General features: G+C 37.4%; 1 protein-coding gene across 1 annotated transcript in view; it reads right to left on the reverse strand.

The window, feature by feature from the left end:
• The window catches only part of LOC311086337 (sickle tail protein homolog), a 60,686-nt gene that overhangs the window by 19,033 nt on the left and 15,572 nt on the right, over positions 1 to 26,081 (reverse strand). The window contains exons 2-5 of the mRNA XM_084119155.1: positions 13,006 to 13,286; positions 4,411 to 4,606; positions 3,708 to 3,906; positions 2,572 to 2,665 (exon numbers count right to left, since the gene is read on the reverse strand). Of these exons, the coding sequence (XP_083975281.1) occupies positions 2,572 to 2,665; positions 3,708 to 3,906; positions 4,411 to 4,606; positions 13,006 to 13,286 (770 nt within the window). The remainder of the gene's footprint in view (positions 1 to 2,571; positions 2,666 to 3,707; positions 3,907 to 4,410; positions 4,607 to 13,005; positions 13,287 to 26,081) is intronic.

A 26,081-nucleotide genomic window follows, 5' to 3' on the forward strand; every position in this document is an offset into this window, starting at 1 on the left:
AGGCATTACAGAAAATGGGTCCATTTTTACAATCCTTCAAAGTAAGTGCATTACATCAACAAACCTGTCCATGCATGTTTGCTTTCTCACACTCTCGGAGGACCTGTTTTACACATCCAATTGTTTTTCTAGTTCCTATCATCCCACTAATCTTACATTTGGTTTAGGTGGGAAAAGGGTTTCCCAATACCACACCATTTGGGCAGAGCTCAGTGTTTTTGCACAGCTGTGCCAGTGAAGCTACTGTGAGGTCACAGGTTGGAGACCTTATGCAGGTTATTGTCCCATAAACACAAATTGACAGATGTGCAAAGCACACTGCGTAGAGATAAAATGGGAGTAGATGGTTGGCCATTCCAGCTGTGAAGGACAGGAAATGTGGAACATTAACACTAATGCATAGGCACATCCTTCTGTGAAAGACTAGTTGGTCAACTAACCAGTCGTTGATTAGGGACTAAATTTAGAGACACCAAACTTTCGCTTTGGTGTGCAAACTGTCATAATGCTAAAACCATCTGAAAGATGTTATGTTTATAAATTCATCCCCATTAAAGTACTGCTGCTCCAGCCATCAAAGCATCACTCCTAACAACAAATTCAATAAAATGTAATGCATTTATATCGATTTTCAAATTGCCTGCTGTGAGCAAAATTCCTGTAATTATGCACAGGCTTCCCACTCTTTTGGACCAATTCTTTCCATAACTTTTCCCTCAAATAGTTGATTTTCAAAATAATTTCACAGAGAGTAAACTCCTCTAAAAATTATATATATTTGCTATAGAAACTTCAATGACTTTTTAAAGATTGAAGCTATTATTCCATCCCTTAAATTATATTTAAAACGCCCTGATATTTCCAGGTTTCCCATGACTGGTAACCCTGTATGTATAGTTATTTATGTTACTGTTTATAGTATTTATTAAAAGTTATTTATTACTAAATAACTTTTATTTTTTACATTATCAGTTTTCATTTTCATTTCTGTTTTAGTCATTTTGTTATGGGTTTTTGTTATTTTTCATTTTCTAAATTATTCTATTTAGCTTCGATTTATTTTTATTAAAGTTTTAGTAATTTTAGTAGTTCAGCTTCTACTTTATTTCAGTTAGTTGTAAGTTTTTCATCTAATACATATATTATTTTATTTAAACTTTATTTCTATTAACAAAAAATATTTTTAATAGTTTAGTTAATAATAACAACATGGTATCCATCACCTTATTCAAGAACCACGTTTGACTGGAGTCAGGTGGACATAACTCTAAGCCAGCCAAATTATAGAGGGCTTACTAGTGGACTAGTTGTTCTGACAACACACGCTATCTAGTTGATTTTGCAAATATGCACTTTTGCACATCCCTAGTCTAGAACAATTCTTCTGAACAAACTATGCTCAAGGAAACGATCAAAATCCAGTTAATTGCATTGGGTTGGAAGCAGGTCTGTTCTATTGATACAGCTGTGTATCATCTAGCCACCGTTCTTCACACTAGACGTGGTTATAAAAGATGCATAAGCCTCAGTAAACAGCAGGCTGCTTGCGTTATGGGTGGTGTGGTGATGCAGACAGGAGCTAGTCCCTTCTGCACTCTCATTAGAGCTGAGAAATGCTAGGTCAGACGCATCCGCGGCTGTGCTCTCCTGAGAGCTTGACCTCAGCTCATCCCTACACCCTGCCCAGGAATTTCAGCCTTGGCTTTGAATTATGCTCTTCCCAATCCTCCATGGCCTGCTGAACTTAAGATATGGATGAGATAGCTGGAGACACTGCACTCTTTTCCCAGAAGTGCTTATAATTAGATAAAGCAAATTACACCACAGCACAACAACATTCAAAATGTTTAATTAATCCAGCTACGTTCTGGCCTGAAATAATCACACTACACTTTTAAATATATTTTTATGCATTCCAAAACTAGATCTAGCAGCTAAAGCAATATTCAATATGATTAAGATACAAAATCATCCTACTGTACATGTGTAGGTCAATATAATAAACTGACACAATGATTCATGGAAAGCAGATGGGTTTGATTAGAGAGCAAGATGCTTAGAGCATGGTTCCAATTAAATCCGTTACTCAAATCAAATTCCATTTGTTGCATAATAAGATAAGGAACAGACATTGTTTGGCTTTTTAAAATGTGTTCACTGTTTAGCTTCATTGGTCTCTGGCAACATTTTGCATTATCTACATTCCTGATGTCAGACAAATCACTTTAACGCAGCGTGGCAACACTATTGTGCCTTTGACATACAGTAAAGATCTCAGCAGAGTCGACCTGTTTTGCTAAAGGTAATTGCCCATTTTAATTGTGCAGCAGTGGAGAGACCAATCAGTGGGTCCCCTGCCAACATTAATGGGTGTGGCAAGTATTTGCTTCAAAATCTGAGCTCTAAAGAACAGATCAGAAACGTATCCTTCACGCTCCTGTCAACACCAGATGCAAACGGTGTTGAAAAGGAAAAGAGCTTTTTGAGTGGATGATGATTTTTTGAGTTGAACATGAAGAGTAATAATAATTGGACAGTTCTGTGGGGCTGGGGTCACACTCTGTCACTCACCCTAATATCTCCATTATTGGCTCTTGCATTGTGATTGAAGGCATGGGCTGGGTCTTTATGATACACTTTCAGGCAAGACTGTGATGTAATGTTCCTGTAAAGAAAAAATATTTTAGAATATTATTATTGTTGTATTTAATATACAACTATTCAAAAGGTTGGGTTCAGTAAAATTGTAAAAAAAAATCTCTTAGGCTGCATTTATGTGGTCTAAAATAAAAACGGTAATATTGTGAAATATTATTAATTTCAAATAACTATTTTTTACAGTTAAAAATAACTAGTTTTCTATTTTAATACATTTTAAAAAGTCATTAATTAATGTGATGGCAAAGCTGAATTTTCAGAAGACATTATTTCAGTCTTCCGTGTCACATGATCCTTCAGAAATCATTACTATTTGTTGATTTAATGCACAAGAAACATTTCTTATTATTATCAATTTTAAAAAAAGTTGTGCTGTTTAATATTTTTTCTGGAAAGCATGATACTTTTTTCTGATTTTCTGATGAATAGTAAGCTCAAAAGAACATAATTTATTTGAAATAGATTTTTTTGTAGCAAAGCAAAAGTATTTATTGTCACTTTTGACCAATTCAATGAATCCTTGATGAATAAACGTATTCATTTCTTCCAAAAAAAAAATCTTACTAACCCCAAACATTTGAATAGTGGTGTATATATATATATTTTAGTCAAAAGTGTTTTGGTGCAAATAACAGAGCATTATCACTTTGACAGAAAGGTAAGAAGCATGTCAACACAAGCTCCCTCCTCATAACTATAAAGCCTGTTAAGAAACCAAGCCCATCCTGCGCCAAATAACTAACACACACACACACTCTTTCTATTCTTGCTAACTTATTAGGAAGCCGCAGGCCAGTGAAGAGTAGGGTGTGGAAAAGGGAGTCACCCAACAGTTTGAACTTACTTAAAATCAAAAACTGCCTGCAATTTTCTGCACTTAAGAACCAACCACACTGTAAAATGGAATGTCTGTGATAATTTTCGCAGTATCGTATTCAACACAATCTAACGTGCTGAGTATTGCATGTGACACTTTTAAGATTCATGGTATAATTCATGCAACAAAAAAAGCACCCTGGTATACACCTCATATAGTGCAAGACACACACCTGACATCAGTCAACTCATAGTACATATTCCTCATGTCATCTTTGATGTATATAGCCACGCTGGGGGATTCCAGTGTCTTCATGGTGAGATGCTGGGGGAAGGAACTGACAAACAGAGCCCTGAGGGTGTCTGCACTGGTTACCTCGTTGGGCATTCGGATCTGTTTTGTCTCTTCTCCATACTGCAGGTAGAGGACACCTACGAATAAACAAAATAAGAGATTGAAATCAGCATAATATGTACTCTTATGAATGAGTAAAGCTGTATAACACTAAAAGTTGCCCTAAATGCATATAGACTAATAAGGCTACCAATTATATATATATATATATAATTGGTAGCCTTATGACATGCCCAAAGGTAGGCAATTTGTCACAATGTGTTGGAATTTATATTACACACTATTTCTTTAATAATGATGCTATTGAAATGGTTTCAGTAAGACTTAATTCACAGTATTCAAACATTGTGTTAAAATAACAACAGCCACTCAAACTTATTGATCATCCACTATATTGTGCAAGATAGGTTCAACAATTCTCTTAATCTTCTAATACCTGACTGGCATCAACCTTAAATCTTGACAAACTTGATTTGTAACTTAATCAGTATTACTTCAAAAATATCTATTCACAACAACGAAGAAAGAAGAAATAAATCAAAGACACTCCCACAAGTGAAAACACTGAGTCAGTACTGTACCTAATGACCTGTCCTTTGTCTGGTAAGATGACTTGACCACGGGGAGGCTCGCTCGGGAGCGGGTGCCTCGGGTGAAGGCGGAGGGGGCTTCTGCCTCTGACATGGCCTCCAAAGACTCAAGGGAGGCCAAAGAGAGATGCTCCCCTGGCTCCCCTACAGCAGACTGAGGGGTTACACTGTGCCCAGAACTCCTGATCTACAAGACAACACAAAATGATCAAAGGTTAGACAGAGCATTTAGATTTGGATCTAACATCAAACACTTCACAAAAGACAATATTTTTGTGTGAATAATTCAACCCTTAAGATTTGGTCGGTGTTATTTAAGCATCATTTCTGTACTATTATAATATTTATTAATATTTTGAATTAGCTTTTACAGTACCTGTCAAAAGTTTGGAAACATTACACTTTTTTTAAAATGTTTTTAAAAAAGAAGTCTCTTATGCTCACCAAGACTGCATTTATTTAATCAAAAATACAGTAAAACCAGTAATATTGCGAAATATTATTACACATTAAAAGAACTGTATATATATATATATATATATATATATATATATATATATATATATATATATATATATATATACAGTGAGGAAAATAAGTATTTGAACACCCTGCTATTTTGCAAGTTCTCCCACTTAGAAATCATGGAGGGGTCTGAAATTGTCATCGTAGGTGCATGTCCACTGTGAGAGACATAATCTAAAAAAAAAATCCAGAAATCACAATGTATGATTTTTTAACTATTTATTTGTATGATACAGCTGCAAATAAGTATTTGAACACCTGAGAAAATCAATGTTAATATTTGGTACAGTAGCCTTTGTTTGCAATTACAGAGGTCAAACGTTTCCTGTAGTTTTTCACCAGGTTTGCACACACTGCAGGAGGGATTTTGGCCCACTCCTCCACACAGATCTTCTCTAGATCAGTCAGGTTTCTGGGCTGTCGCTGAGAAACACGGAGTTTGAGCTTCCTCCAAAGATTCTCTATTGGGTTTAGGTCTGGAGACTGGCTAGGCCACGCCAGAACCTTGATATGCTTCTTACAGAGCCACTCCTTGGTTATCCTGGCTGTGTGCTTCGGGTCATTGTCATGTTGGAAGACCCAGCCTCGACCCATCTTCAATGCTCTAACTGAGGGAAGGAGGTTGTTCCCCAAAATCTCGCAATACATGGCCCCGGTCATCCTCTCCTTAATACAGTGCAGTCGCCCTGTCCCATGTGCAGAAAAACACCCCCAAAGCATGATGCTACCACCCCCATGCTTCACAGTAGGGATGGTGTTCTTGGGATGGTACTCATCATTCTTCTTCCTCCAAACACGTTTAGTGGAATTATGACCAAAAAGTTCTATTTTGGTCTCATCTGACCACATGACTTTCTCCCATGACTCCTCTGGATCATCCAAATGGTCATTGGCAAACTTAAGACGGGCCTTGACATGTGCTGGTTTAAGCAGGGGAACCTTCCGTGCCATGTATGATTTCAAACCATGACGTCTTAGTGTATTACCAACAGTAACCTTGGAAATGGTGGTCCCAGCTCTTTTCAGGTCATTGACCAGCTCCTCCCGTGTAGTTCTGGGCTGATTTCTCACCTTTCTTAGGATCATTGAGACCCCACGAGGTGAGATCTTGCATGGAGCCCCAGTCCGAGGGAGATTGACAGTCATGTTTAGCTTCTTCCATTTTCTAATGATTGCTCCAACAGTGGACCTTTTTTCACCAAGCTGCTTGGCAATTTCCCCGTAGCCCTTTCCAGCCTTGTGGAGGTGTACAATTTTGTCTCTAGTGTCTTTGGACAGCTCTTTGGTTTTGGCCATGTTAGTAGTTGGATTCTTACTGATTGTATGGGGTGGACAGGTGTCTTTATGCAGCTAACGACCTCAAACAGGTGCATCTAATTTAGGATAAATAAATGGAGTGGAGGTGGACATTTTAAAGGCAGACTAACAGGTCTTTGAGGGTCAGAATTCTAGCTGATAGACAGGTGTTCAAATACTTATTTGCAGCTGTATCATACAAATAAATAGTTAAAAAATCATATATTGTGATTTCTGGATTTTTTTTTTTAGATTATGTCTCTCACAGTGGACATGCACCTACGATGACAATTTCAGACCCCTCCATGATTTCCAAGTGGGAGAACTTGCAAAATAGCAGGGTGTTCAAATACTTATTTTCCTCACTGTATATATATTGGCCTATTTTAAAATTTAATGTATCCCTGTGATGGCAAAGCTGAATTTTCTGCATTATTCCATATATTGCATTATTCCATTATTCCAGTCTTTAGTGTCACATGATCCTTCAGAAACCATTCTAAACTTTTCTTATTATCAACGTTGAAAACAGTTGTGCTGCTTAATATTTTCGTGGAAACTGTGATACTTTTTTTTAGGATTCTTTGATTTATAGAAAGTTCAAAAGAACTGCATTTATTTGCATTTATTAAATGTAAATAATTTTTAATCTTCACTGTCACTTTTGATCAATTGAATGCATCCTTGATGAATAAAATTATTAATTTATCTCTTTTTTTTAATCTTACCACAAATGTTTGAAATGTATCATTGTTTCAACAAAAATGGTAAGAAACAAAACTTGTTTTCAACATTGATGATAATAAGAGCATAAGAGACATTAAAAACATTAAAAAATTAAATAAAAATGTTTCCAAACTTTTGACAGGTTCTGTATATTTTTTATATATATTTTCAGTTTCAGTAGATTAAGTTTTAGCCTTTTGAATGTGCTTTTGTCATTTTTTATACATTTCTATTTCGCTTTAATATATTTTTATTTCACTTGTAGTAATTTTAGTACTTCAACTTCAGCTTATTTTATTTCAGTTAGTTGCCAAGGCAACATTTCTAATTTTCATTTGAGATTTCTGTTTATGTTTTTTTTTTTTTTTAATCTAATTTATCTAAATTTCATTTTATTTCAGCTTTATTTCAATTGACGATTTTAGTTTTAGTTAACAAGAACAACACTGTTGGATAGTATCTATTCTGCACTGGTAAACATTTGGAAACAGTTTTTACGTTCATTAACAGTGTGGGGTATTCTAAATGTCAAGAATTGAGCAGAGGTACAGTCATTAACTTTAATGCTCAATGAAAGGCCATCGAAAGGTCAGAGAGGATGGTGGAGAAATGCTAAATGGACAGACAAAGATCTATCAGTAAAATAATAATCATCTGAGAGAACAAAAAGGCAAAATATAACATTACAATCCTTCATTTAATATTATTCAACCACACTTTTAATGTATGTGCTTAAAAGAGATTAAATTAAAACAATCAACTGCTAATGACAAGGATGACTACCAAATAAAAAAAAGGCACATTAGCAGACTCCTTTTTTTTGCGTGGCACAGGGATATACAACCGTCAACAAGTCAATTACGGCTAAGTCATGTAATTTAGCTTGCATTAAAAGAAAAATGGATTGATTAATCTCCAGTGACACAAAAGCAGTAAACACACAAAGCCCAATTAGTGTGCTCTGGCACAGGCATTATCCTTTGTAGTCTATTTCTATTCACAGACCAAAGTGCATCTACGTGGTTGTCCTCGCAATAACACCTTTTGGACACACGGACAGCAGACGTAGGACGATGGATATGCTGAATTCACAGAGGATGGGTTTTCACCCTGAGGCTGGAAGTCATTGCTTCCTTCTCGGCAATAGGAAGAAGCGACAGGCAGGAGGCCATATATACTGAGTCAGAGAGCGTCTCATCACAATGTCAGCACGCACACCTGACCTGCTATGACATGCACGCCTGTCAGATTACCACCCTGCATGACCCGAAGGAACTTAATCCTTATATACTGCACTGCTTCATTTTTGACTGTGGTTTTGGTGACAACGCAATTATGAGGTCAGAGGAGAAGCACACAATTACACCTTAGACTCTGCGTTTGACGCAGGCATTTCCGAAAGCGCCTCGGAACGGTAAACACCTTTTCAGAACTATATTTAAATCAGACCGTTATTTTGCACATCCCCACAGATTAGTTTGTGCTCTTAACATGTTTTGACTGAACAAATCTGCAAAGACACTTTAAAGGTCTTGTGTCGTGCAATTTTTTTTAAAATACTGCTGTACTTTTGGGAGGAGGTAGTCTGTATTAGAGATCCAAAACTCTCCATGACACTCTGTATGCAAGTTGATACTAAGAGTAATGGTTATAATTGCTCAAACACGTATGTCTAGCACATTTATATAAAACAATGGAAAAGTCGCGCAGTGGAATATAAAAAAACTTTGTGTGAACATCCCCTTAAAGTTTCAAAATGGTTAAAAAAGGTCTCATGTTTAAAAACCCAAGACACAGGGCACTTCAACAGAAGAAAATGCAAGGTCTAGTTTTAAATTGAGTGCCATGTTTTTAGAATGGTGTGTCATGTGAGAGATTCTGCAAAGTGCGAGCGTAACAGTCAAACATGTTTATGCGAAAAAGCAAAATGCAGGAGAGTGTAATCAAAAAGGACAAGGTCTAGAGAGACACAATTTTCTCCCAAAAACTTATTTTAACTGAGCGCCCCGTTTTAAGAATTGCCTGTAATGATCAAGAAACTGCAAAAGAAGCAAGATGCAAGTGCAATGTTCAAATATTTCCATCTAGCGCATGTTTACAAACACAATGGAAAAGCAGTACAATGGAATGCAAAAATGCAAGACAAAGGGCAATAAAAGAGGGCATTCTAGAGATGGATTTCTAAAGTTAAATTTCTTTTAACTTGAGTGCTGCATTTTTAGAACATCGTGTCATTAGCGAGATGCTGTAAAAGACGGTCAAAGATGTCTGTCTAGCATGTTTACATAGAAAACCAATGGAAAAAACAGTACAGTGAAATGCAAACCGGAACGGCCCCTAAGAATCCAAGAAGTCATCTTCACTCTTTTTTTTTCATTAAACTGCTGCACTGACACCAGATTCACCAAATTGAAGTACATTAATGCACAAGTTTTCAAAGTCAAAAACTATGATGACTGACAGAAAACAGTCCTCTGGCAATTCACTAGGAGGCATATCCAAAAAATGTTCATTCTGAAGGTCCAGGCTGAGACTTGAAAGTGATGAATATGAGTTTGATCTTATCTTTGCACAGGTGTTGCATTGTGAGTCGACTAACAATCGCTCCGGTGTGCACAGACGAGACAGGAGCAAATAATAGGCTTTTATGTTGACTTGGAAAAAAAAGTGCCCAGATTAATGGTGCATGACAGCTAGGATCATTTCATACATGCATAATGCAACTGTACGTTAAACATTTTATTGTGTGGATTAAATCAAATAAATATGGGCGCATTCTTAAGATTGCTTACCTATTCCACATGCATAAGCAAGTCGTGCCGACATACGCTGGCACTTGGGCATTGTCAGAATGCGTTACCTGCAGAATGCCAGGAAACTGAAGGAGGCCTGAAAACAGCAGTTTAAAGCATAAGGGTGGGCTTGAGGGGGGCAGGTTGCACGGTTCACTGCACTCTCCTTTAATCACAGGCAGATGAATGGCCACAGACCATGCTTCATCTGAGCTGGTCTAATGCCAGGTCTTTGAAAGCACTGGCAGGGTCAGATAAATCATACCTCATTCTCTCTGGGTCTGGAGAATATTGAAGAAAGAAAGAACGAAAGAGTGAAAGGGGGATGAAAGACACACTCCCTCCTGCTGGATGGGCTTCAGTTTTATTCAGTGCCAGCGGCGTGATATGATATTACTCATGGCTGTGCCCAGCCAAAAAGAAAACTTACCAAAACTATGCTGAAAAGCAATATATATATATATATATATATATATATATATATATATATATATATATATATATAGAGAGAGAGAGAGAGAGAGAGAGAGAGAGAGAGAGAGAGAGAGAGAGAGAGATACTTTGCACTGAGAGAAACCAGTTATTGGGAGCATAAGTGATACTTTTAAGTTAAAAGATGAAGAAAAAATCCCAAGAAACCCTTCCAAAAAATACTCTGGAGGCACATGGTAAAGTGATAGTATCAGATGGTACAGTATACTTTTTATCATGGTATTTGCATGGTACTCAAGAGTCCTTCAAAAAGAACACCATGGTGCAGTACATGTTCAAAACACTGTGATATTACCATATTTCTTTAGGGTAGAAATGACAGTAGTTTTTTATTTATTTTTTATCTCATAATATGATAACTGCCATGATATTTTGATCCAAATGAGAACCAGTATGTCGACTTCTCTGCTTACATGTTCAGTTTTCACATGCATTACTCCGATGACTTGCAAGACAAAGCGTTCATTCATTAGGTAAAACGCTCATAATTTCGTTTAATGCCCCTAACGCGTTATTTAACTACTTAAAACCTATACAAAATAAGTAAAATCAAATATCCTTAACAACAGAACAAGTTGAGACAAGTAGCCTAGGCTACAGTTTACACAGACTGATTTGCTGACACAGTAAAACAATTGTCATTTTAGCTTGATTCACAATACCTTGATGCAAAACTTCCACCTTGAATCTTCAGACAATGGAGCAGGACATATTCCAGATAATAAACAGTAAATGTCAATAGCAATAAGTCTGGTTTCCTGACTGAGAGTAGCAGAAGCAGCAGAAGTTTCTGCAGTGTGAGGTGATCTTTGAAAGCCGTGACATCAGCGTCTACACAGAGACACACCCACATCAACTTAGCCTACCTGAAAGACTTGTTGGGCTACAATGAAAGAGGTTGCGAAATGCGCCTTGTTGTTTAGCCGACCTAGCGACGGTTAGTTCTGAAATAGCCTATTGGTGGGGGTATTTATTGTTAAATATAAAAATGTATCACAACCCTCTCTGGAATAGGCTGCTTAAAATTCTGATTGGTGAATCGCGGTAGCCTATAGGGACAAACATCACTAAACGTTTTTCGAGAAACCCATTTTAGTTGTGTTCTGTATTATTGTCTCTAGTAAACTAACAATATAGCCTAAATGTAACATTTCAGCTCAATTCAAAATTTCATGTCGATGTAAACGTGTGTAGGCTATTAGGATATAGTAGCCTAATAATAATAATTAAAGTAATAATAAATATTGATTTAATTAAATGTAAATGTAATTCTAAATCAAATCCTATGCGGCAGCAATTGACCAACGGCAAGTAACGTTTTGGCCATCAGTGACATTGCAGGATCGCTCACAGGTTTGTAACGCGCTTTATTTTAAATTCTGCGTACACACTGCACGTGGGAGTTTCTCTTTGTACCCTATGTGCTGCTTTATTTGTTGTACTTGGCGTTTGAAAGCAACTACTGATACTAGAAATTCTGTACTAAAAAATACTAGAGAATTTGATATCAGCTGAAGTAGGCCTAGGCCTAATTGATGGCAAGGTATTGCATTTCCTCTGTGCATCTGATATAATCTTATGTTCACGTGACACACACACACACACACACACACAGAGACAGTAAATATGCTATAATTTATAATTTATTTTATTATTTATTGTAAACCTTTTAAAAGTTTTAAACACATGTATTTATTTTTCTTAATTAGACTAAGCTATTGTTTATTCAAGCGTAGGTCTATATTCAGATAACCCTTGCAAGCGTTTAAGCTAGGCTATATGACTATACACCACTCAAGCTTATCCAACCATCAAAGATACAATGAAAATGTCAAGCGGAAACTAGCAGAAATAAAAATGTCAGTGCGCCTTTAATCTGTCAAGAGTAAGGCGATACACGTGTAGATCAGTCAGTGTGCTATGTAGATGAAATATGGAATCATATGAGCATGTGTGTTCAGGGACCAACTGTAAAGGTTCTTGCAAGGCATGATACATTGGCTCATTGAAATATATAATGTCATGGAATTTACTACATTACTAAATGTAATGATTAACAGAGAAAATAATGGAAATTTAAAGAAAATATTTATCCACAATAATTCACATAATTGACAACCCTTTGTTTTTGTGCTTCCCTGCTGCCATATTATTTTATCATAGCTTCCATCTCTTTTAGATGTTTCTTCTTTGATTTGACTTTGATATTCTTGTAATTAAGACCAAGTTGAAAACCTAATTTAGCATTTAGTGGAGTTCTGTCAGGACCACTACCGTCAAATACGATTGACAATTAGCATACAGTTTGGATTGGCGGTATGGTTCCGTTCTGGGCGAGAACTCCCTGCGCATCCATGCAGCCTAGCATGGATGAGAGCAGCAATAACCCCTCTTGGGGTAAACAGAACAGAACCAACATGAATGTTTGCAAATATATTTAATTCAAGATTTTAAAGTACAACATAATTTGAGAATTTATTCTGATTCAAGGGGAATCAGAATGCCAAATCCTGACTGGAGGAGCTGAGGATGGAGGAGGGTATTAGCTCCTGAGAAACGCGATAGATGCTGATAATACTGAAGGAGCTTATATGAATACAGTGATAGGCATCGTATTCCTATAGGTAGATGTGGATCAGCTTAGAGTCAGCTGATGTGAGCTTGACTAACGTGACCTGCCAGAACTAACGCTATACGCTTGATTTTTCGAAATCCAACCAGAGTAAAATTTTTATTATTTCAGAGCTAAGCTTACCTGGTCTCTGAGTCTTTCCTGGTGCCCCATGATAACAGAAGCATGATGGGGATACTTCTGTTTCAGATGCTCAAGAAAGGCCTCTTTCTTATGGTCCATGTTGTAGGACTGCATGATGATCACGTCCCCGGCAGTGCGAGGCCCTCCTACTGTGTGTCTCCTTGGCACGGTGCGGGGGGACCAGGGTTCTGACTGCTCGCTCTCATCTGCGCTGCTTTGTTTTCTGCTGTGGCTGTCCACATCCTCATGGGAGCACAGCCTCTGGTTGCTTCTTGCTGGCTCTTTGATTAAAGGCATAAGAAAACATAGGAATACAGATTAGATAGGGACACTCAGTGGGCGGCTGTACTTGGCTTGAGACCTGCAATTAATTAGTGTGATAAGCAACATAGTCAAGGCAATGACCGGCTTAGAGTCAGACAGCTGTTGGCCAAGAGAGCAATTATTGAGCAAAGCTACAAACAGGCTATTTGTTTCCCACTATCAGCTTGCACCTTGCCAAAAGAGGTCTCTGAGCACTCAGTGTGATGGCTCATTATTATCCCGGGCTGACTGCATAGCATTGAGGCCCTCCAGTGGGGACTTTCTACAAAGCAATGAGTCAGAATGCCAATTCCATTCAACAGTTGCATATGACATGCAGTTGTTGTCAGTAACTAAAACTAAAACTATTAAAAACCATTTAATAAAACAAAATATAAATATTGGATGACAAGCTTAAAGTTAAATGAAAATTAGGAATGTTGCCTTGGCAAGTAAATGAAATAAATAAGTTGAATCACTGAAACTGAAGAAAAAAAGAAAAGAAAAAAAAAGCTAAAGAAAAATATATTTTTAAAAAAGTAATAAAAAAGATAAAAGCACATAAAATATTTGCTGAAATTGAACCGAAACAAAAAATTCAAAATATTATTTTAGGAATATAATTGTATAGATATACTAAAATACCACTATATGGGCACAGTTTGGATATACACATGTGGATAAAAAAATGCTCTTATGTTGTGGATGTGTAGGGGAGCTATTTATTAATTTTCTTATACAATAAAACAGCTTAACAAGTCTTTAAAAAACATTTTAGATACTGTACCATGATACTTTATATATTGCAAGCAATGCACAAAACTCAGTAAAAAGTTCTCTGCAAATTAAATTTCCATCGTTCATGGAAACTGTAGGGGAGTGAGAAATGGCACAGAGTTCGAAATGCAACAAGACAGGCGTGTGCTGACTCCCCCAAAACATCAGCTTGACTATAAACAACCATTCTTAATAAACAGACTTTTTCATGGATCTTCAATATTACATTTTTGTTCTGGTGAATGTGTCAACAGGTTTACTATAAAGAATTATTGCCTCATTATTGGCTATGACAGACACATTCCATCATGGGAAGCTAATGGGAGACAGGCAGTAAACCCATCTAATTTCCTCTCTCATGGTAGCCATTTGGCGTCTCAAGCTTCTTGTTAAGGAAAGAGTTTAATGCTTAATGATGACATCTAAGAAAGTTTCATCAAGAGATTGGAGAGCAAATTACTCATTTTTTGCCAGTGTCCTCCCTTTCTGGATAAGCTTCACTGAGGAGAAAAGAAGACAAACTTGATGTACTTAAGTGACCTGTTTGTAGTACAAGACTAAATATAGGGCCTGAGATGATCCACTCAAAGACAATATATGGTGAGATTTGTGGTTTTGTTGGTCTTTCTTTGTCAGACTCTAACATGCCAACTAAGGCATGTGAAAATCTCTTTAGCAGGAGTCCAATGACTTTCCTGACCTTAGCTATCCACAGCCCATTGCTCTCTTATATGAAAAAAATTGACACTTTAAAATGACTTGTTTCTTCACAGAGTCAACTGTCAACAAGACTGAAGAGGGTCAGACCGATGAAGATGAAAATGTTTCCTGTTTGCATGCCTATGCACTTATTCCCCGTAAAATATATTGCACGAGAGAATATAAATCATTTTTCTCATTTTTGTGCAGAAAGTGTCACATATTGTGAATGAGGTATGTTGAGGAGGAGTGATAAATTGTACTAGAGGAAAAATGAAACATTTTTATAGGGCGCTTCCCGCCTCCGACCAGAAGAGAGATGTTCCCTACATTTTCACAACCCATTTGAGGAAAAAAAAAAACATGCTTGGTGTGTGATCAACATCAGGCATCTGGACAGCCCCCGAGAGGAAGGCCACGGTTAATGCTGCTGAGTGGTCATAGATAACTGATGATAGCCAGCTGTTCCTGTGGTGATTATGTATGAATGCCTGATTGTTGCTGGCCTAAAAATTGCACTCCTCTGAAAGCTATAATATATACATAGAATAACTGCAGTATTATTAGTATATCTGTCATGATTCCTGTCTTGTGTTCCCCTTGTCTTGTGTGGACTTTTGTTATTTCCTGTTCTGTGCCATGTTTTGTAGTCCTTTGTAGTGTTTCTTGTTTCTTGTCTCCCCAGGTGTTTCTGGTTAACCACGCCCCCTTGTTATCTTGTTTAGCTTGTTTGCCTGTGTATTTAAACCTCTGTGCTTCAGTTGTTGGTTGTCGGTTGTTGTTGCGTTCCTGCCCCACGTTCCTGCCCCACGTTCCTGCCCCACGTTCCTGCCCCACGTTCCTGCCCCACGTTCCTGCCCCACGTTCCTGCCCCACGTTCCTGCCCCACGTTCCTGCCCCACGTTCCTGCCCCACGTTCCTGCCCTGTTGGTTGTTTGCCCGTCCTGGATTACCTGTTTGTTTTATTAAAGTCATGCTTGCATGTGGATTCTCTCTCCGCTTTGTTCCTGCCTCAACGTTACAATATCTGAGGAACATGGAGAACATGTTGTCATGCACATCCTTAACAATTGATTTGCAGATGATCTTTAGTGTAAGGTTGAGATTTTGTATTACTTTATTTTAGTTTTATTTGTAAAATTGTTACGTGATCTAAGATATATTATGAATATTAAAATGAACAGTTTTCAATTTTAATATTTTAAAGTGTAATTTATTCCTGTGATGGCAAAGCTGATTTTTCAGCATCATTCATTCAGTCTTCAGTATCACATGATCCTTCAGAAATCATTATATGTTGATTTGCTGCTCAAGAAACATTTCTTATTAGCTACTATCAGCAATGTTTAAAACAGTTGCACTGCTTAAGATTTTTCGTAGAAACTGTGATACTTTTTGTCAGGATTCTTTGAAGTATGAATCTTTTGTGAAAATGAATTTTAACGAATGTTTTAATCAAATTAAAACATTAATTTGATTAAATGTTTATGCTATGATTGATTAAATGTTTATGTTATGATTATGTTTTAATCAGCTACACTTTTGATCAAATTAATGCATCCTTGATGAATAAAAGTTTTTTTTTTTTTTTTTTTTAAATCCTATTGAACAGTAGTTATTTTATGGAAAAAAAATTCGGAAAAACAATTGTGATGCTCAAAGTGCCATAAGATATGATAATGAATAAATGGCATATTTTGTGTTAGTGTCGCAGTGAGCCGTTTTGTTTATTAAATCTGTCAATGTTGAAGCATCTCTCCATTTATCATCTCCATTATTTTTTTTTATTGTCTTTTAATTACTTCAGATGAAGAAAGAATTAACTAACATTATCTTCAGTGGCCTTGAAAAGCCCCTCTGGGTAACTTTCTATGTTTACATCCAATTTCTCCCAGTGTAAAACTTGCCACTTAATGGTCTTTTAATGTTATCCAGTTCCAAGTGTATGGATTAATAAAAAACTTCCCCTATCCTTTCACTTCCTCGGAAAACTCTCCTCAGTAAAACAGGCAATCACTGGAGAAAATCCAGGCATTGTCTGTCATTTTGCAAGCATGTAAGGTCACTTTATGGAGAGGATTTCCTCTCTCCACTCACAGATGTTGCATATGCACATGGGACTGGATGACAAAACGGTATCTCCAAAACTAAACTTAAGCATTATGGTGTGGGCATGCTGAGGCACAGACAGCATTAGCCATTGTCAACACATTCGAAATTCTCGCTCTGACATTTCATCTGAAGTTTCCCATTAAACACATTGCACGCAGGACTCCAAACTGTGTTTGACTAATGTCTCATCACTCCACTAAGCTATAAGTGTGGATGATTTCAAGAGGTTGAGGGATTTGCTGGTCTGGCTTCACAAGTATTTGCTTTCCTCTGCAAGTAAATGTTGCTTCTTTCGTGAGATAATTAGGTAGCAGTCACATGCCATAGACACACAAAATCTACTATATAAAGGGCCACACAAGAAATTTATTGTGTGCTTCTTCCTGAGAGAATAATCAGCCATAGATGCACAGCTATGATGTGAGAAAAAAACGAGGAAATCCCTAATGTAAGCATCTAATGTAATCAGGCAAAATAAACGGTTTTATATTGCTGTTTTTACTGTATTTTTGGTCAACTAAATGCAGCCTTGGTGAGCATAAGACTCCAAAAATTTGACAGAAAATAATATATATAATTGTTTATTTATTATTATTTTTTAATTAAATAATAATGATTAAAGAAAATCTACAGATCCACAGTGAGACAATGATTTCTCAGGCTAGGTCATTATGTGTCTTCCCATTCTGAGGGTAAAGGGGTTTTTTTTTATGTGAAAAGGAAAATGACTTTACCTCACTGCAAACTTCTAACTGGCATTGTGAACATCCTATGGCATTTGACATAACTGGCATGGTTAGAGTGTTTTGTGTATGTTCAGGTTGCTGTGTATTGTGATTAGTATTCAGTGTGGTATCTTCAGTTGAGAAAGTATTATGTAGGCTAAAACTAAATGGTCATAAAATGTGGGACTTTTTAATGACTTGCTTTCAATCGGTTTTCGCTACAGCACTTGCATTATAGGTGTTGGCGCCTGTGCTAACCATGATAAGCAGCTTTGCATACTTACCTCCCTGTCCTGTTATGGGAGAATTGCTTTATCTTCCAAATCCTAAACTGTGTTTGGCACTTGTTTATAGTCTAGCAATAAATGCTCTGAGTCTTAAGTGTTACATAACTCCAGGGACACTGTGTGAATAAAATAAAACCAACACATCCATCATTCTCGTCAACTGACTTTATGATTCCTTGACCTGTTTGAACACATCTTCAGTTATACAAAGTGCAAATTTCAAAGCATTCAAAATAATACAGTCCCTGAAATCAGGGCCCAGTTCTGGTCGGATCTCAGCTATCGGATTGGATCAAATCTTCAAAATGGGTTGTTCAAAAGAAAAAAAGGGATTCTGAAATCGGATTAGATCACAAAATCCTAACAGTTGCATACCTTATTGCATGTATATTTGTTTGTTTTTGTTTTGGGACACTTGAGGGGCTACGGACATGGTGATGGAACAATATGAGATGGGAGTGTAAGACTTGATTTTCCTGCTAAGACAAAACCTGAGATAAAACTCACCATGCAATAAAACGCACCCTGGAGATAAGACCTTAAAGAAAGAGCACAGGCCATTGTCTTGTCCAAACTTTTCTCCTTCCTTATCTGTGCACCCCCCTCTCCCTCCTCCCTTCCTTTGCCCCTGATTCAAGTCGCTAAAAGTTCACTAAGAAGATCTACATACATATTATGTATCTTTTGAATCTATTGTTGTTTCCCTTTTATGTTTGGTATCATTTTAAATGCCACAGTGTGATTGGTAAAATGGTCTTAATTTCACTGCAGTCATTGAACAGAAGAAAAATTGAACACTTAGAAGAATCCTGTTCTCCTCTATGGCTGGTGTCTCTTCAAGATATCTGATAATTCTCCCCTCTCCCCCGAAACCAGGTGTTACCCCCTGGGGTACATGAATAGACCCAAAACAACTCTAAAAAATATTTGTACAAGTCTTTTGTTCTGGTCTGTGTATATATGGGTAAGTGGCAGAGCAGTCTTTGGGAACCTGTAACCAGGAAAACCTCCATGCAGTGTCAGTGTTTTCCCATCAGATTTCTTACTCTTGAGTCATATTTGAGCAATTGATGTCATGTATTTTAATCATTTACTTGTGTAAGTGGCATAATACAATTTTACCTGACAAATAAAATGTTATATTTGATTTATTCTGCATTATTCTGAAATAATTTTTCTAGTATGGATTAATGTGTAGTCTGGTGTTTCCCCAAATCTCTTCCAGGATAGATCACACTGAAGGCACTAATGAATGGAGCATGGAGCACATCATTAAGGAGACCTTCTGATTTCTGTCTATCACTGACTTAGCACGTTGCATCTTGCGACTATTAAAAAATTACACCTTTTGTTATGAGTCAGCATTGAGCGGCATCTTAAGGGTAAAATAGATAGCACTGCATCCTCTGACTATTTCAGAACTGGCTAGTTTGTGATCGTGAGTGCACATTCGCGACGTGATGTCTCAAAGTGATACCGGGTCCTTTAATGAATGAATAATTGAAAGTATCGGATCTAAATTAAGTCATAATCAATATTTATGATTATTTTCTAAGAAACACGATCTAAATTTGATAATCATTTGAAATTGGAGTCAGATTAAGCGTAGAGCTAAAGTAATATTGAAACTAAATTCTAATAAATTAGGTGAACTTCACTGGAGCACTGAGACATACACGCATTATACCTTCGCCCACACCATTGGATTCCGTCGTTTGGCCGATGGGTGGCCTTTACAGGACAAAAAATGTATTGTAATGTTTTAGTGTTCTAAAAGTTTCTCCCAAGAAACTGAGTTTTTGCAAATTAAAGGTAGGCAATGGAGAGGCTAGCAATAATGAGCTAGCTTTGAAAGCATAAGATCCCTTCAGAGCATCTCCAAAGCCACGCCTCCTTCAAAAACACATGAACAAGTACAGTAGGGAGCAAAGAAAAGCATCACGAGAGACACTTATAATCTGAAAAAGTGTGTATCTGGATCAGGGTGATCCAATTTTGCTTTGAAACAGCACCAAATAAATATGGATTAGCTGATCCTGGATAGCAAAACATGGGATTTCCAAATAATTCTGATCCAGATTTAACTTTTTGAACAACTGGGCCCAGGAGTTAGATGACTTGAGTATATTCAGTTTGGTTAATTAAATGTCTTTGATTTTCAAAAAAACTATCAGTGCCATCTAATATTTAATAAGACTGACAGTTCTCAATATGACAATTTGAATGGTTAAACCTGGAACTAAAATATGGAAATACTTTAAAATTAAAATGATTTTTTATGTTACAAGAAACACCAATTGAAATTTGATTATTAACTTCACAAATATTTGATAATATCGAGCCAGCACAGCTTTCTAAAAAACAGTGTCCAATAAAATGATAGGAGTCTGTAATGTAATGTGGCTGTCTTTGAGCTTCACACACTGAGAGGAATGCACCTCTCCTGAAAAACTAATTCCATGACCTTGCAATTATTTTGGTAGCCTCTCGCAGTCTAAAGTAGACCGTGTCCATAGAAACCTGTAAAGTGCTTTATTAGCCAAGAGTATCAATCTCTCAGTGTAGCAACAACATATTTAAACCAAAATTTAGCAAGCCAAAAAAGAAAAGAAAAAATGGTTAAAACTCAACTTCAGGCTGTTCAACTCTGCTTTCCATCAAGGATCAGAGCGTATTGTTAGAGAACTATAGTGAAGTGCGTAGGAATCTTCCATTAACCTGGCAATGCACTTGGACACCAGCATCAACACAGTCAGGAAATAGGCTATCACTTAGATCCCCCTTGCACAGGCTTTTCCATTCATTCGACCTTGGCTGTTTTTCCTGCCCCCATGTATTTCACACAGACTAACAATAAGCCAAACCCAACTCTCCTCCTCACCTAAAACTAAAACACGGTATAAACTATGGCAGCAACACTTTTGTAAGGAACTGCTCCTAAACACGAAGGTTGAGGATCCAAATGCAGTTTTAATGAAAGGGTAATCCACAATCATAGTAAAAGACAGGCAAAAGGTCAGAGCATAGTAAATCAGTCCAATAAAAAAAACAAATCCAGAGGGTGAGACAGGAATGGGAAAACCAGGACAGTCAAATATCAAATATCAAAAACCAGAAACATGGAAACCAGTGGAAACTCAAAAATGCAGTGTTACACATACAATACTTCACAGGGAATGATAGAAAGAACCTGGCTTATAGGCTATAGGGTGAGTAAACAAGATAATGAGACACAGGTGAATGTGATAATGGATGATGGTCTGGGCAAAAGATTATGGGAAATGTAGTTTCATAAGGGAATGACAATAGTCTGGGGTGCAGTGCCCTCTGGTGATAATGACGGGCACTCTCACTGGTGATTGTGACAACTTTGCTGGGCTGACAAGTTGTAGCTTCAGCCCACCCACTTATAGACCAATTTCGAGCCGACGTCACAGTTACGTCACGGCGTTAGCTGGTGGCAAAACAAAGGGAAAACTGGAGGCGGCCAATACAAACCAGCACAGATTCGTCTACATAATAAGGATCTTAAATTATTATTATTATTATTAAATGTCATCTTGTTGTGTTGTTGGGTGCAAGAATCTATGAAAAATTAATATGCTGTTTCTGGAATTTTTATTTCTAGAAAATCATTAAAATTGCACCGTAATGTCACTCTTTACATCGTCTTCTGGCCTTGGCTCTGACTAGGCATAACCTCGGATCGTACCACACAAGTCTTGTACATGGCCATTCAGCACATAGTTATAGGTATCTAAAGATTTATGCCCTCTTTACCCTTGCATATCTATCCGGTAACGTTAGGTGTAGAAGTCAGGCCACTCAACCGAGGTAGCGTTAACGTTAATCCTGTCAGATCGTCCATCCATTGACTGAGCGTGTACGGGTCAGCCAATCTGGTTCTGTCCGTTAAAATTAACTTGCAAATAACAATCGCAGTCCTGGACAGTGAGTGACCTTGCACATTAAGATAAAATCGGATTTTCTCCAGTCATTGTTAAAAAACAAGTTAACAAAACTTGCAAACTAACGCTAGGGAAGCGGCCAGAGGGATCGTTCTGCCACCACCAAAACGTCACCATGTTTAGGCTACTAACTGTTAACTGAAAAGGGGTCTATACACTATATAGCCTAATTTAAATTGTAATTTTATTTAAATTATTTATATTTCCTTTTGAATGTTTAGATGATGAAAAAATAAATAAATAAAAACCTAAAAAAGGGGGTTAATAGGCTACATGTTGTAAATGTACCTACAATGGGGGAGGAGTCAATTGAATTAGCATAGCGAAATTAGCAAATAGCGCATTAGAGAATTTAAGCTCCTCATCAACAAACGATCATCATATTGGAGAGCTATTAAATATGAAGAAAAAGACTGCAGACTTTAGACACATCTCGGGAATAGTTCAGAAGATAACAGACATGTCCTCTTGTAACATTAATCTGCTATTGGTAAGCTACACTGATCTTTTTGAAGATTCACTCTCGTTATAAACGTCAAATAACGTAGATTTTAATATAAATGATTGCACTTTGTTCGCCCTAGCTAGCCTGGTGATGAAAAAAATAAAGGGAAAAGGTTGTTTTAGATCTAAACATATAGATCAATGTGTTGAACAGGCGTCTTTGACCGTTATTGCATCTGCTTTGTCAGTTTCTCGCGCCATGTTTTAAAATACCTCGTCACAACTTTTGAAAAGCCCAAAGCGCGTTTCTTAATTTATTCTAAGAGCTGATACGGTAACAATAAAGGTTTTAAGCAAAATTTATACTGTGCTTAGTTCTTTGTAGACTTTATAATGTGACCTTAAGATAAAATGGAAAATTAAATAAGTAAAATTCAATAAATGCAGGGTACTGAAGTCATTGATGCAATGAATGAATGGAGTTTTTTCGGTTCCTTGCCACTGTTGCCTTTGGCTTGCTCAGTTGGGGATATTTTGGGGATATTTAATTTTATTCTATCAATCAATAAATTCCACTAGAAACAAACTTTGTTGTATTATTTTATTTTAATACTGTGAAGCTGCTTTGATACAATCTGTATTGTGAAAAGCGCTATACAAATATACTTGATTTGATTTGATTTGAATTGTTTATTCTTAGCACCCCCTTTGAACTGTTAATGGCACTGTCTTGTGAGGGGAGATGTTACACAGAAACTCGACGTGGATGACTTCAGACTGTTCCAGCAAACTCATCGTTTTACCAGTACTTCTGCTGTGCTGAGGAGATGGTGAAGTTGATTTAAAAAATAATAAAAAAATCTTGTTCTCTCCAAGCACAGAACAAATTGCAGTCTTCTCTGAAAAGCATGATTCATGAGGCGAACTTGCATTAGATTGTCAAAGGAGTGTAAATATGAATAACTTCAGCTGAGCTTAACCAGGGTTCTAGAGCAGGACAGAATATAAATGGACATGTGCACAGGGAGAGCTCATTAAAGTACATCACACACAGAGACTTTAGCAGGCTAGTGCAGAATCTGCACGTGATGCACTGGGTGAAATGCTTTGGGTTTTGGTGATCATCGCTTCATTGTTTTTTGAGCAGTAAACTGGGCTGAATTCATCGTCCCTATAGCATTGAGTTAAAGGCCCAAACACAACTCTTGAAGTTACAATGTTTGTTTTTTTCAAGAGTGCTAAGATACACTAAAAGCATAGTTCAAGTCATTTCCTCCTTGAAGCAGACATGGTTTGCAGTGACAAATCCTTTAAAGACCCAATGAAATCAAAATTGGAGTCGATGTGTGTTAGCTTGGCCATCTGTATATTAGTAATATAAACACCAATATATTAGTGTTGTGCACAGGTAAACATTTAAAATATAGCCTATAGTTTTATTCTTTCTTTTTTCCAAAAAAAAGAAGAAATCTGCACATCACTGCCCAAATTTCTGTCCAGACAGTGAATGTCCATTTACACAGATGATAATAAAGGCGATACAAACTTTTAACTCAAGGACGGGAGTTGAATTCATTCCCTTTTTGAGAAAGTGGTTTTCTCGACCTATACAGTCTTCAACATGAGGTCTGTGACCCAATAGGGCGGTAGGGGTCAAGCAATTGTTGTTTGATATCACAGCAAATTTTGTGAAAAAATAAAAATAAAATATGGGTTAGACAAAAATACATTGTTATCCTCAACTAAGTTAAGAAATAGCTCAGCAAAATGTTTCATTGTCTTTCCTGCATTAAAATGTATTAAGTAAAATTAAAATGTAATGTAGAAGTATAAAACTCTTTACATCAATAATGAATATTTTAATGGCATTGCAGTGTAAACATCATAAATAGGTAAATACATTAAAATGGCACTATACACATTTTATTATAGGCCATTTAATAATATGCAACACTCGACCTGATGCGTGCTCCGTCTTTCTATCCTTAGCATGTACAAAGACCCAGTGGCGGACAGGCCCGCAGGGCACGCAATGCAGAGTGGGCCCTGCATGTCGATAAATGCTACTCCCCCCACCCACCTGGAACACGATCTCTACCAAGGGGGGCCACGGACTTGTGATCCAGTAATCTAGTTCTTCATAATTATATACAGTGAGGAAAATAAGTATTTGAACACCCTGCTATTTTGCAAGTTCTCCCACTTGGAAATCATGGAGGGGTCTGAAATTGTCATCGTAGGTGCATGTCCACTGTGAGAGACATAATCTAAAAAAAAAAAAAATCCAGAAATCACAATATATGATTTTTTAACTATTTATTTGTATGATACAGCTGCAAATAAGTATTTGAACACCTGTCTATCAGCTAGAATTCTGACCCTCAAAGACCTGTTAGTCTGCCTTTAAAATGTCCACCTCCACTCCATTTATTATCCTAAATTAGATGCACCTGTTTGAGGTCGTTAGCTGCATAAAGACACCTGTCCACCCCATACAATCAGTAAGAATCCAACTACTAACATGGCCAAGACCAAAGAGCTGTCCAAAGACACTAGAGACAAAATTGTACACCTCCACAAGGCTGGAAAGGGCTACGGGGAAATTGCCAAGCAGCTTGGTGAAAAAAGGTCCACTGTTGGAGCAATCATTAGAAAATGGAAGAAGCTAAACATGACTGTCAATCTCCCTCGGACTGGGGCTCCATGCAAGATCTCACCTCGTGGGGTCTCAATGATCCTAAGAAAGGTGAGAAATCAGCCCAGAACTACACGGGAGGAGCTGGTCAATGACCTGAAAAGAGCTGGGACCACCATTTCCAAGGTTACTTTTGGTAATACACTAAGACGTCATGGTTTGAAATCATGCATGGCACGGAAGGTTCCCCTGCTTAAACCAGCACATGTCAAGGCCCGTCTTAAGTTTGCCAATGACCATTTGGATGATCCAGAGGAGTCATGGGAGAAAGTCATGTGGTCAGATGAGACCAAAATAGAACTTTTTGGTCATAATTCCACTAAACGTGTTTGGAAGAAGAAGAATGATGAGTACCATCCCAAGAACACCATCCCTACTGTGAAGCATGGGGGTGGTAGCATCATGCTTTGGGGGTGTTTTTCTGCACATGGGACAGGGCGACTGCACTGTATTAAGGAGAGGATGACCGGGGCCATGTATTGCGAGATTTTGGGGAACAACCTCCTTCCCTCAGTTAGAGCATTGAAGATGGGTCGAGGCTGGGTCTTCCAACATGACAATGACCCGAAGCACACAGCCAGGATAATCAAGGAGTGGCTCTGTAAGAAGCATATCAAGGTTCTGGCGTGGCCTAGCCAGTCTCCAGACCTAAACCCAATAGAGAATCTTTGGAGGGAGCTCAAACTCCGTGTTTCTCAGCGACAGCCCAGAAACCTGACTGATCTAGAGAAGATCTGTGTGGAGGAGTGGGCCAAAATCCCTCCTGCAGTGTGTGCAAACCTGGTGAAAAACTACAGGAAACGTTTGACCTCTGTAATTGCAAACAAAGGCTACTGTACCAAATATTAACATTGATTTTCTCAGGTGTTCAAATACTTATTTGCAGATGTATCATACAAATAAATAGTTAAAAAATCATACATTGTGATTTCTGGATTTTTTTTTTTAGATTATGTCTCTCACAGTGGACATGCACCTACGATGACAATTTCAGACCCCTCCATGATTTCCAAGTGGGAGAACTTGCAAAATAGCAGGGTGTTCAAATACTTATTTTCCTCACTGT

This window comes from Abramis brama (assembly GCF_963993115.1).
Source record: "Abramis brama genome assembly, chromosome: 7".
NCBI lineage: Eukaryota > Metazoa > Chordata > Actinopteri > Cypriniformes > Leuciscidae > Abramis > Abramis brama.